The sequence below is a fragment of the Sinocyclocheilus grahami genome, unplaced genomic scaffold (assembly GCF_001515645.1).
Source record: "Sinocyclocheilus grahami isolate Dianchi unplaced genomic scaffold, SAMN03320097.WGS_v1.1 scaffold28.1, whole genome shotgun sequence".
In the NCBI taxonomy this organism is placed as follows: domain Eukaryota; kingdom Metazoa; phylum Chordata; class Actinopteri; order Cypriniformes; family Cyprinidae; genus Sinocyclocheilus; species Sinocyclocheilus grahami.
In genome coordinates, this window is record NW_015505207.1 from 583,936 (window position 1) to 597,488 (window position 13,553).

At 34.2% G+C, this 13,553-nt stretch overlaps 1 protein-coding gene across 1 annotated transcript in view; it reads right to left on the minus strand.

Annotated features, from left to right (window-relative positions):
* Nucleotides 1–13,553, minus strand: part of LOC107569111 (exportin-4) — a 41,783-nt gene that overhangs the window by 23,047 nt on the left and 5,183 nt on the right. The window contains exons 2-6 of the mRNA XM_016255110.1: nucleotides 8,274–8,379; nucleotides 7,571–7,712; nucleotides 7,312–7,450; nucleotides 5,302–5,418; nucleotides 4,031–4,184 (exon numbers count right to left, since the gene is read on the minus strand). Of these exons, the coding sequence (XP_016110596.1) occupies nucleotides 4,031–4,184; nucleotides 5,302–5,418; nucleotides 7,312–7,450; nucleotides 7,571–7,712; nucleotides 8,274–8,379 (658 nt within the window). The remainder of the gene's footprint in view (nucleotides 1–4,030; nucleotides 4,185–5,301; nucleotides 5,419–7,311; nucleotides 7,451–7,570; nucleotides 7,713–8,273; nucleotides 8,380–13,553) is intronic.

Below are 13,553 nucleotides of genomic sequence, written 5' to 3' on the forward strand. Positions count from 1 at the left end.
GTTCAGTGTCACATGATTCTTCAGAAAATGCTTTAATATGCAGATTTGGTGCTCAAGAAACATTTCTTATTATAAATGCTAAAAATGTGTTGCGATTTTTTTTTTTTTTGTGGTAATTTTTGTACTTTAACAGAACTCTTTTAAAACAACATTTATTACAAATATTCTGTAACAAATGTCTTGCGACATTATAAAAGTATTAATTTATCTCAAAATAAAATCCTAGAATCAGATTTTTGAACGGTAGTGTATCTATAACCTAACAGTCTAAGAGTAAAAACTTTTGGGGAAAAAAAAAAGGAGGTGGGGTTCAGACGGTCCTTAACATTTACAATCATTTGTACTAACATTAACATACAGTTCCTTTGCTTTCAAACGAACACTCAGAACATTCACATAAAAGCACATATATGGTCTTTCAGATGGAAAGATGTAACATTTATCTGTGCTGTACTTGAGGTGTGTCACATGTTAGAGAAAGCTGAAGAAGCCATGATGAAGACAAAGCCTGACATGATGGCTTTAAGAGACAGACTCATGCTGTGACTGAGACAAAGAGAGAATGAAGGGTCACATGAGTTCAAGGGGTGAATACAGAGTCACACACACTGATAAGAGCGTTACATTATAGAAGGCATAGTTTATATAGAGATGCGTTACTAAGAGAGACAACAGTAGTTTCTAGTTTTAAAGAATTTAACAGAATAACAGGCCAGGGGTGTGAATGTTTTGAGCCGTCAGCAAATCAATTCCATTAAACTATTGATCTCAATTCGATTCAAAAGTGATTTCTGTAAATTAGACATATAGAACAGTGATTCAATTCAGTAACCGTTTAAAAGAAATCCAATCAAAATAACACTTAGTGTTTCCCATTAATTACCTAGAACTGCGGTGGCCCACCAGTCTAATTTGTCCCGTTTCATAACGAACAGAAATTATTATTATTTTTACAATATTTTAACATATTACTTTGGCAAAGCACCTGTCAATTGATATTGTAATGATCAAATCACAAAAAGGCTGCAATTGAAATAAACCAGAATAAAATCGCTGCACTGTGTTCATTTAAACGCATACATCTGATGGTCTGGTTTTCAGAATCAGAGAGAGTATCGGATCACAGTAAATTTTGCAAATTGAACTGATTACAATATTTCAATTAATTTGTAATGAGAAGCATTAAAAAAATTGTTACAGAAACTTAAAGGTCTTCTTGCCATTTTCTGACAAAAAATCTCAAGGGTTTAACACTTGCAAGTCAAATTAAGACCTTGTAATTTTACTACAGTAAAGCAAAATAAAATATTTTTTATTTTACACTGTATTTATATTACAATAACAATATATTTATCAAATGATAATGATAATAACAATAACAATTACTACTACTACTAGTAATATTTTATTCAAATTGTTTGGCTTCCTAAAACACCAGTGTGAAATCTCACAGAACTGGTAACACTTACTAGAAAGTTATATAATCTAACTACTCAAATGTAAATGTTGCCCGCGTATGTAAATAAAGACAACGAAAAGCAATATCAAGGAAATGGCATTATTTAAATGTGTACCACAACAAACAGTTTCCACTAGGAAAATATTTTTTTCAGCGATAGCCACTGCAACAAGCTGGCAATTGCACAATTTAGAGGCATAATTCAGTTGGAACTGGTCTGAATCTGCAAGATACGCTTTCCTTAAACGAAAATCACTGAATAAATACATGTATATTTGCAGCGATTAATGGTTGATATATTGGCAGGGCCAACTTAATAAAAAAAGAGTGGACACTAAAGTGTAATTAGTAAATGGAGTGTTGTGAAGTAGTAGCTGAATGTGAGCAGAAGACATTGTGTGTTGAGCTCAGGACTGCAGACTGAATCTATCAGGAGGCACTCAGCGAACATAATTATTATGAGAGTGCTGAGAGCTGCCTGGAGCCAAAGAACAGAGAAGAGATCCAAGTCTATTAGGAAGACTGAGTGTCACATCCTCCCTCTTAAGATTCCCCTCACACCCCAGGAATGCCCTCCTCCACGTTGTCAGGCCCGGGACAGTGGTCTTACAAAGCTCTGCTCCACTTGTTTAGGTGTGTTAGAAATGAGCAGTGGCACACAGCCGTCTGTCATCTCGCTCTACCATTCAGAGCACCTGACCAGCTCAAAGCCCGGCCACAACCCGCCCTGGGGTCACTAGGGCCATGGACAGACATGCAGTCCTGCAGACATTAAGGGAATCACACATTTAGGATTCACACAAATGACATATACATGCGTCAAGTGGGAGTGTGTCACGGACAAATGACTCGCATGCCATGGCCTTGGCTACTGAGAGATGGCGGCACTTTGAGGAAAGAGTCCAAGCGGCTGTCAGGAATAGACACTAAAACACACACACACACACTAGAGATGGGTCATGAATGCAGTTACGAAGTATCAAATACATAAATATTTAAATATATATAAAATGTAATATAATATTTTATAAACGCTACCGTTCAAAAGTTTGCAGTCAGTAAGATTTTTTTGAAAATAAATTAATACTTTTTTTTTTATCTGCAAGGATGTATTAAATTAATCAAAAAAAGTAACAGTTATAATGTTACGAAAGACTTCTTTCAAATAAACACTGTTCTTTTTTAACCTTTTATGAAATTTTCTTAATGTATTTTTTGCTTAATGTATTGATCAAATAAAATCATAGTCTTGGTGAGCATAATATATTTACAAAAAAAATGTTTTAATTGGAATTATATATAATCTTAGTATAATCTAATATCACTTTAGTATAATCTAATATATCATCTTAGTTAAAATTATATATATATATATATATATATATATATAAAACATTAAATAAACAACTATAATACGTAACATTTTAACAAGATTGACTAGTTCATCTAGACTTTTATCTTGTGTGTGTGTGTGTGTGTGTGTGTATATATATATATATATTTATATATATATAATATTTTAACAGCTATTTAAAGTGGTGCTTTAAGTAGAGTGCTGTGAATGCAAGTCTTGTATTGACTAACATATTAAAGAACAGATTAATTGACTACTCATTCATGAAACTTGTTAAATAGTCCATTTTAAAATTGAACACTAACACACTCACTCTGTCTTTTCTGTGTCCTTAACAAATGTGTTCTTGTTATCAAAGAACTATCTCCCCTCCAGTGCCCAGTGGGCAATTAATATGACTTGAAACTATGCAAACACATCAATGCACAAATAGCCGGCCGACATTCCAGCCCAGTCCTCAATGAGCTGTGTGTTTAAAGGCACATTGATTGAGCACGATAAGGGCTTGGCACAGGCCTATTTTGTAAGTGATATGTGACCCTGGTTGGCACAGACGCCAGCTCAGATCTCTTTAAAGAGACACAGAGACACAAAGTCAGCCTGAGTGGGATTAACGCCTCACAGAGCTAAAACACACACAGACGCACACACACCACAACAATCACCGCTCATGATTTAGGACTAACACTAGCACATGTGAATAGTAAAAATAATGACACATGCAAAGGCACAAGCAAAACTACGGAGAAACAAGATCATTAAAACCTTTAGAAATGTATGCAAATATATTCAAATCAATTAAACCGTGGGACAAACTTTCTAATTCATCAAGATCCAAATCAATCATGAGCACAAAAAAGAGAAGGGGGGGGAGGGGGGGGGGGGGTTTAACGAGCAACAAGAAATGTGTGCCTGGATCTGGTTCTGTGTTCACGGTTATTTTGCAAAGAAATATTATGAAGGTTAAGAATGGTTATCACATTATAGCTTGTCTATTATTAATCCAAAAATAAATCACCGTTAATTGTCTTTCCTAACCCTTGTGCTTCTAAAACATTCCTGGCTGCAGTCCAGGTCTAGTACTTCCTAGTGCTCACAGGAAGTCCAGCCTGCATCATCTCTCTCAACTTTCCTCTAAATTTACAAGTAAAAAAGACATGGCTACAAACATACACACAAATATAAAAAGTCACCAAAATATTTTCATGAAAGGATATGATTGGGTGGAAGGAAGTTCCAGCTGAGCACTTGATTGGCCAGCGCAAGGTAGCGCTGGAAAACACAGGACATCTGAGCATTGAGGTTTTCCCTCCGACTGAACTCCTGCAGGACCTCCATAGTGAGCATGAAGATCTGCCTGAGATCGTCCTCCTGCAACACACACACACTCACTCATCATAAAAGGCACAAGCAGTCAAGTTAACTCTGGGTATTGGTACTAATTTCAAGAATCAATTCCACAAGATTCAATTACATTCCGATTAAATTTATTTAAGAATATTTCAGTTATAATGTCAATAGGTTTGTTTCAATTATTACATAATTCTGCATATATACGGTGTGATTACAACACATTTCAGATTATGGTTGTTACCTTTTTTTTTTTTTATACCTGAAACTAAACCATACAAAAATATTTTTAAAAGTATTAAAACATTTTTTTATTTCTGATAGTTGGAAGATTTCTCATTTTCATTTATTGTTTAGTACTAAAATAGCTAAAACAACTAAAACTAACAAATAAAAATTATATCAACACTAAAAAACAATTACCCCAAAAAAATCCCAAATAACTTTACCTAAAAATAAAATTACAACTATTAAAAAAACACTGTAAAAGAATTAATTAAAAAAATGTAAAAAGAAAATATATTTAAAAAAAATCTAATTCAGAATCAGAATCAGAATGAACTTTATTGCCAGGTATGTTTACACATACGAGGAATTTGTTTTTGTGACAGAAGCTTCCACAGTGTAACAGAATGACAGTTACAGAACAAAAAACACAGATAATAAAAATAAAAAAAAGAACAAGTAAATAAGGAATAAAAATATATAAATTGACAATTGTATGTGTAGGTATATTACAATAGACAGTTTTTGTATGAACAGGTACTGTACATTATGTGCAAATTTTAGGTGTAGACTGAGTAGGAGTGTTAGATAAATAAGTGTATGAATGTATAAATAGTGTGTGTTCCACAGTTATTGTTAAGTGTTCATGAGATGGATTGCTTGAGGGAAGAAACTGTTCCTGTGTCTGGTCGTTCTGGTGCTCATCTACGACTGGTCCCAATTCAAAATATTAACAAAAACTATAATAGATTGTCAGTGGTTTGATATCAATGAAACATTCATATCACATAGGAATATTTCTAAATGTTTTTGGCTATAACAGGTTAATATACAAATATAAACACCCAGCACAGTGACTATACACCTGTTAACAAAAGGACACACTCAGAATGATTGGGACAGAAGGACAGACCTGAAAGATGCGTTTGCAGCTTCCATGAAACTCCATACTGAGGCCAATGTTACTGGTCTTACTGGAGCTGGAGAACTCACTCAACAGAGCCGTTAGGATGGAGCAGGCCAGTGTTTGCTAGCAGGACAGATACAGGCATGCACAGTGATAAACATTACTTTCCATCAAGGCACAAGACAAAATGGGTTAATATCTCAAGAAACTTGTCTAACACTTATTCAGCTATTTAAATTACCTATTTTAATTCAATACTGGTACAAAATATATGAAATAAGGACAGTAGTTTTCCAAAGGCTTAATTTTTGCTGTATAAAGTGTAATCACAAGTAGGCTTTTAAATTTGACCACAGATGAAATCAACCTTACATTGAACAAATTCAAAACATAAAACCTGAGCGCCCTCTGCAGGACACAATGTGTACTATATTTTTTCAATAGGTTGTTTGCACATGATGTCACTGATGAAGCGGGAAATGCAGCTGGAGGGCAGGAAGGGATTTTTCTCTCCATAGGAATCTCTAGCAGAAACTCCAAATGCCAGTGTTTTGCGTTGTTTATGGATGCTCAAATTGGCAAAACCGAGAAACCATAAGGAGCTTTCATCGTGTACGAAAATGTGTTGTTCATAAGGGGGGAAAAGTCAAGAATTTGATTGAAAAACGCAGGAAAAAGTGGCTTGTAAACCTGCGTCTGCGGTAGGGAGGAGCAAAGCTCGTGTGATTATGCTCGCGCATGCAAATGGTTATTATAGGATATAATAATATATTAAGATATTAATAAAGATATAAATAGATTGGGCTGCCACCTCTCACGCATTGTGACAGTCAGAATTTACTCAGTGCTAAACGCCACATAGACACGGTGTAAATAAGATATTATTTGCAGTTCAGAGAGCTTCACTGATTATAAAGGAACATCGTGAGATTGTGATCAATTGAAGTGAGTGACAGCTTTTTAGTGATTATATGGAAGCGCTATTTGCTCGCTTTCTAGGCAGGCTATAATCAATTCAGAATTTGAATAAAAGTTTTGTTTTAGGTGCTGCTAACAGGACCAACAGCCACAAACCCTGTACATGCAGCAACGTTTCAGGAGTGACTGAAAAAGAACGGATGAGATACAGGAAAACGCAGGTTTACAAGCCACTTTTTCCAGCGTTTTTCATTCAAATTCTTGAATTTTCCCCCCTTATGAGAAACACATTTTTGTACACGATAAAAGCTCCTTGTGGTCTGTCCGATTTGAGCATCCATAAACAATGCAAAACACTGGCATTTTGAGGTTCTGCTAGTGATTTCTATGGAGAAAAATCACTTCCTGCCCTCCAGCTGCATTTCGCGCGTCATCAGAATCACGTGATTGCAAACAACCTATAGAGCTCTTTTAACAATTTTGTTTAGGAATACTCCTGGCCATAAATTATTTTTAGGAGAATGCAATGGTCGAAATTCAGGGACACACTGGCCCTTTTTTTTTTTTTTTTTTACAGAATATCACATTAATCTGTCACAATACAATACGTAATAGGGCCCTCACTTGTTCTGACCAATAGATTTTCATAATGTTTTCACATTAAAAAAAAAAATTTAGCTTCTTTGGGATTACTGATAAGGTTTATATTTATTATTTAATGATTATTTATTTTTATTTCCATAACCACATTCATGGGAAAAATTACAATAAACAATTGAAACTTTTTAAAAAACTTATTTCGAATACAGAAATTTTAATGACTACCTATATTCACTAATTTCCAAAAACCTTTGACAGATTTTGTGAAAATACATATCTGTTATACAAAATATGTTAATGAACATTACATGATATTCGTAACTATTTGAATATTGTGATGTCTGCCCGGCCCTGTTTTTTTAAATAGGAGGCTACCAAAAACATTAACCAAAAGAATCACTGATTTACTAAAGAACATTTAATAGGCCTTTGCTGAATTATAGTTTGATAGCACTGCAAACTCTCCCAGCTTTGATCCATGTGATACAGAAGTCTTACCACTGTGGGATTGCCGCTGCTGATGAGCTGGCTGACCTCATGGAAGATGCTCTTACAGTTGATAGATTTGTCAAGAGAGCCTCTCTTCACTATTACTGCTACGGCTAACAGGATCTGCTCTCGAACATACTTCTGCAGACTGCAGGGAACAGAGAGAAATTTACACAAGATCAGGTAAGAGATGGAAATGGCTTCAGAAGTTATCCAGAGGTACAAGCACATGTTGTCACATGTTTTATATGTTCATTCACACACTTACTTGGGTCGCTGTAAGACGTAGGTGAGGAGGAATGTTCTGAGGGACTCGATGCTGTTCTTTTCCAGAAGGATCCATTCTCTAACCACGGCCTCCATGATGGCTGTGGCGGCCTGGAACAACACGTAGTCCACTTTACTAGTCTCTGTGGAAAGAGAAAGACAACATTGATTTATTATTATTCTTTATTCGTTTATTATTGTTCGTACAATATTATTTTACGCTCTAAACAAAGTTTAATATGTTCTTGAAATTCACACCAGAGTTTTATGAGTTTAGCCATTAAAATGCTATAAGGCTCTAATAAAATTCAAGCAAAATCGAAGAACGAACTGGTGTGAACCCGTTTAAAAAAATAATAAAATCAGGCCAAAGCAAAATTAATTTTCCAAAAGAGTTAACACTGTGGGAACACTTACATGTTTTTCATGTTTAATGCTGTAAATCATACCATGTGATCAGATGCTTTCCTAACTGCGGTTTTCTGACAATTGATAAATTATGTCATTTATAGTTGATAAATTAACCTTTAGCAGACATAAAAGTTTGTCTTTCTGTGCTTTCTGAGAAAGACTAGCAAGTCACTGGTGACCTGTAAGATGTTTAAATATGAAGAGGAAGAAATTATGGGAAGAACCAAGACTCAGCACAGTAGAGTCAGTACTTGTTAAAGTGTCTGTGAGAAGAACCGAGTGCTGAGACTCACCGAGGATATGTTTGCAGATGGCAAAGGGGGATTTTGACTTCCTGAAGGAGAGGAATATGTGCTCTGCATGCTGCCTCTGTTCTGTGCTTACCATGGATGGCGGTGCCTGTGGACACAATTCATTAGAGGGGTTAAACAATTGGGTTTTTGAACATGTTGCACTGGTCAACATTAAATATCCCAAAACAATCAAACCAAACATGAGTTTGTTGTATATATTTAAACCATCTTTATTAAATTATTACACACACTACCATTTAAAAACGTCAGTAGGATTTTTGCAAGAAGTCTCTTATGCTCATCAAGGCTGCATTTATTTGATTAAAAATACAGTGAAAACAGCAATATTGTGAAATAATATTACAATTTAAAATAATCAATTTCTGTGATGGCAAAGCCATTACTCCAGTCTTCAGACAGCATTCTAATATGCTGATCTGGTGTTCAAGAAACATGTCTAAAACTGTAAAAGAGCCTCCAAAAGTTATGACAAATCAAGCAGCTTGTTCACAGTGATGACCAATAAAGCAGTTTCTCATGTACGTGTAACAACACACAGGTGAACACATGAACACACCCAAGCCTGTCTGCCCATTGAACGCATCACACACTTGAGTCATAACATTCAACATCCCATTCCATTCCTAATTACAGCACAGCAGTCATCCAACTCACAGTAACCAGACTAGAGAGAAGAGGGTATCATTTCATACACACACACACACAGACACAGATCACCTGACATGTTAAACTAGGCATATAAAACAAATAGAAGATGCAGAACAAACATTTTCCATGCACAGATCAACTCTTTGCAGCATCGCCAGGAGGCATTGAAAAAATGTGCTACTTCTTACACATAAATATCAAATGCCACCTGCTGGTTGAAGAATATCAGCCTAGGCTACAAGAACCACTAAATTACACCCGGTCAACTTTTCTGAATCCTGCAGACTTCTGCTTCATTTGCTCCACAGTCTCAATCCTGTCTGATGCCATGGAAAACTCAACATGACCATTCTTACAAATAAAGGTTCTTTATTGGCATCAGTGGTTCCATGAAGAATCTTTAACATTTCCATTCCACAAAAGTTTCTTAACAGTGAAAAACAGCTCTTAAGATTTTTAAAACATTCTTCACACTAAAAAGAGGTTCTTGTTTCATAAAACTGATCCATGAAAGGTTTTTAGATCAAAATTATTCTTCTATGGCACTGCTGTGAAAACACCCTTTTGGAGCCTTTATTTTTAAGAGTGAACAAGAATATTGTGCAGCAGTGGTCTACAAATGTAATGCAGGGCCCACCAACTACTGTTTGATCACAAACTAATGTTTGAGAAAAAAATCTAATATGTATTAAACAGAAAAAAGAAAACTAAAACAAACACTCTACTAAGCTAAAGGTAAGAAGCTAAAGTTGCTAAATGTTTCAATGTCCCTCCCATGTTAAGATTTAATAAAGTATCACTCTGTACATCACCTATGAATATTCTAGGGATGCACGATATATTGGCCACCATATCGGTATCGGCCGATAAATGCTCATTTTTTCTGTTATCGGTATCGGCCCAATAAGAATTTATCGGCTTTCAAAAATAAAGGATTATTGGTTATCGGTATTGGCCAAAATTTTCATATCGGTGCATCCCTAGAATATTCTAATTACTTTTCAATGTTTTGTTTATGAATTTTTTAACACCATGTTAAGCGCTACAAAATATTCCACTTAAACATGTTTCTGAATAAAAGTGTTTTCTGGCAGTATTATAATCACAGTCCAACAAGATATGTTTAACAGTCAAAGGAACTCGGCATGAGATAGTCTACATAAAGAAGGAGCTTCACCTATCAGTAAAAACCCATGTGTAATCTTGAGTGACCCAGTCAGCACCTAGTGTAGATAACTTGATCATGTCTTGATTTTAAGTAATGGAAGCCATTTCTTTTTACACTTTTTATAAAGTATAAAAAGTATCATTTCAAATATTTTTTTTGATTATTTCATGTAATGTATTTTATTTATTTTTTTACATTTGCGCCATTCCTTCTTGGCTTTTCAACATAAGCATTATAAAGACTAGAAATACTACACATTAATATGGTACTCCAATGTTATTTTAGTATTATTTATTACATAATAGTTTTTATTAAAATTATGAATTAGCATTTACTTTTGTATTTTCAGTTGTTATTTTTTTTTTTTATTATTATAAATAATAAAAAATAATATTATTTATTATTTATTATTATTATTTCTAGTTGGTAAATTTAGTGCTTCAACTTATTTCATTTAATATTTATTTCAAATAACAACAAAGACATTGTTACAGTTTTACAGTACAAAGAACAGTTTTAGTCTATGACAATAACCATGTACTATACTCATGTTATTATTGGTCAGGCTTAAAATGCAACAGTCAGTTCATGCGATTTGTAACAAGGGGTCCATTTCTAGAAACCCCTGATTCAGTCCAAACCAGTTGTGACTCGTGATAAACTTTAGTGTTACTATCTACTGTTCTTTTAAAGCTGTTCAACATGGCAGATCCAGCAGCTCCTGTACCTCTCCTTGTATTCTAAGCTCCATCTAATGCTTCATTTCACTCAAAGGCTATCTGCCTCCTGTGGATATTGATTGCTTAGCTCTTGATCATAAATTTAGCAGCATCAAGATCAGGCTGAATCCATGTATGCCCAAGCTTCACAGAGAGCAGTGTAGAGACATTTGTTGATATGAAATATTAACTGCATATTACCAATTTGTACAAAACATTAAGGCTGTAACAAGCTAATCTACTAATTTCATTTAGTTTATCAGTATGACATTCACTTTAAACCAAGCTTAAACCAAAAGTCACGGTCAGATTATGCCTCGTGGCGATGCTGTGACCGACTGGTACAAACACAACGGGTATATTTGTTTTTCAGATAACATTCTCTTCTGCATTTAATTTAGGGTTCAAACACATTCAGCTTCACACAGATACTGAAGGTAGTTTTTTTTATAAAGGTGGTTTGACCCCTGGTAGACAAAAGACAATAGCACAGTCATCCCTAAAAGCACTGACATGCACATGTGTGCTTTTTATTATTTAACGTTACCCAGTGATATCAACACAAGGTCAGTTAATTACGTAATGATGTTCAGTATGGTCATGAAGAGCTATGGAACCCTGAAAGAAAACATGAAGCAAAAGTATCTGGTCATGAAGATGGAGAAATATTCCATTTTTTATTTGACGTTTTGCAAATAACATGTTTATATGAATGTCACTTTTCACATAAATGACTAAAAATGCATTCTAGCAATACTGAATCTGGTCTGTTGAACATCTTGATAATAAATCCTCACTTATTAGCAGACTAAAATCAATTCATCCATCTATTGATTCTATATCATGATAAACGACTGTAGTGATACTACACTGTAATGACACAATTACTAACTAATGACTGCAGTGACATCAGTGAGTCTGACTGATGATCAGGGATCCACAACAACAAATCAATACCTGATCTCTACTGTTAGAGTCTGACCTTTCTGCTTGCTGAAAAATAACCATGACAAAACCTAGAGTTTTCTGACTTCATAACTACTCATCTACCCAGCAGAGGACTGGTCAGGCTTCATGATAGATGACTGGAGAGAATTATTAAGAGGTTTAAAAAAAAAACATACTTGGGCCATTTAAAATATTTACCGCCTTTTTAGATTGAATCTAATGGCAGCAAAATTGTTTACAATATTTTGAGTGATTTTATGAAAACATTTTTATAAAAATATCATGGCAGTAAATGATGCACACCTAGCTGCTTATAATCCCAATCCAATACAGAAAGCATTCAGACTACAAAACGTGATCGTTCCACATCATCAGTTTATATTGGCACACTACACTACCATTAAAAATGTTGGAGTCAGTAAGATGTTTTTTTTTTTTAATTATGCAAGGATGCATTAAATTGATCAAAAGTGACAATGTTTCTGCTTCACTAAAGTATCTATTTCCACTTAAACTTTATAAAAAAATTGTTTAAAAAATATTCCACAAAAATATCAAGCAGCACAACTGTTTTCAACATTGATAATAAGAAATGTTTCAGCAAACCAAATCAGCATATTAGAATGATTTCTGAAGGATAATGTGACACTAAAGACTAGGGATGTAACGATTAACCGCGAGCCTGTTGAAAATCGATTTAAATATATGACGATTCAAATCGGTTGAGATGCTAAACAAATCGCGCGATTCAATTAGGGGTAGGAGTTTACATGAATGTATGTCTGAGGGGAACTTACTGGCTTTAGTAAAGTTTAGATGGTATTTTTTCTTTTCCTCTTGCCTCTGTATAATGCATATTAAAGTTCATAAGTGCAGCGCTGCTTTGTTTACAGCGGAAACCAGGAAACACTTTAAGCGCCACCTGCTGGCAGAGAGTGAATCTGCGTCTCATTCAGCTCGTGTGATGTTGCTGTTTCATGCAGATATTTTTATGTATAGTTTCACAAAACTGAAGTCAAACCATTCTGTTTTTGTGTCAAATTTCGAAATTATACAATCTAATTTATATTAAAAACTGTTCATGTTTCATGTATGCAGCACCTTTGTTTGGATCATGATTAAAATGCAGTGGTCGCCTCTCATTTTAAATGCAAAGAGCACAGACAAAGCCTTATTTTGTTATTTTGTTTAGATTTATTTTATTTGTGTTATTTATTTGATTTGGTGCTTGTTTTAAAATTTCAATTTAGTTTTGTTATTTTGTTATTTACAATATTTAAATTTTGTTATTTAGCAAACACTTTTATCCAAAGCGACTAACAAATGAGGACACTAGAAGCAATCAAAACCACCAAAAGAGCAATAATTTACAAGTGCTATATTAGTATATTATTATAGTGTTATATTTCAATTTCAAAGAAACGTACAGTATTTTGTCCAAGCAATAATAAAAGGACACATTTAATTTATAATTTGTCTTAATTTAAATTAAAATCTCATTTTGTAAAAAAAAAAAATCATGAATCGAATCGTGAAATCAAAATGGTGAATTGAATCTAATCGTGAGTTGAGTGAATCGTTACATCCCTACTAAAGACTGGAGTAATGACTGCTGAAAATTCAGCCTTGCCATCACAGGAATAAAACAACGATTATTTTAAATTGTAATAATACTTCACAATATTACTTTTTTTACTGTATTCATGATCAAATAAATGCAGCCTTTGTGGGCATAAAAGACTTATTTCAAAACATTTAAGAAATCTTACTGACCTA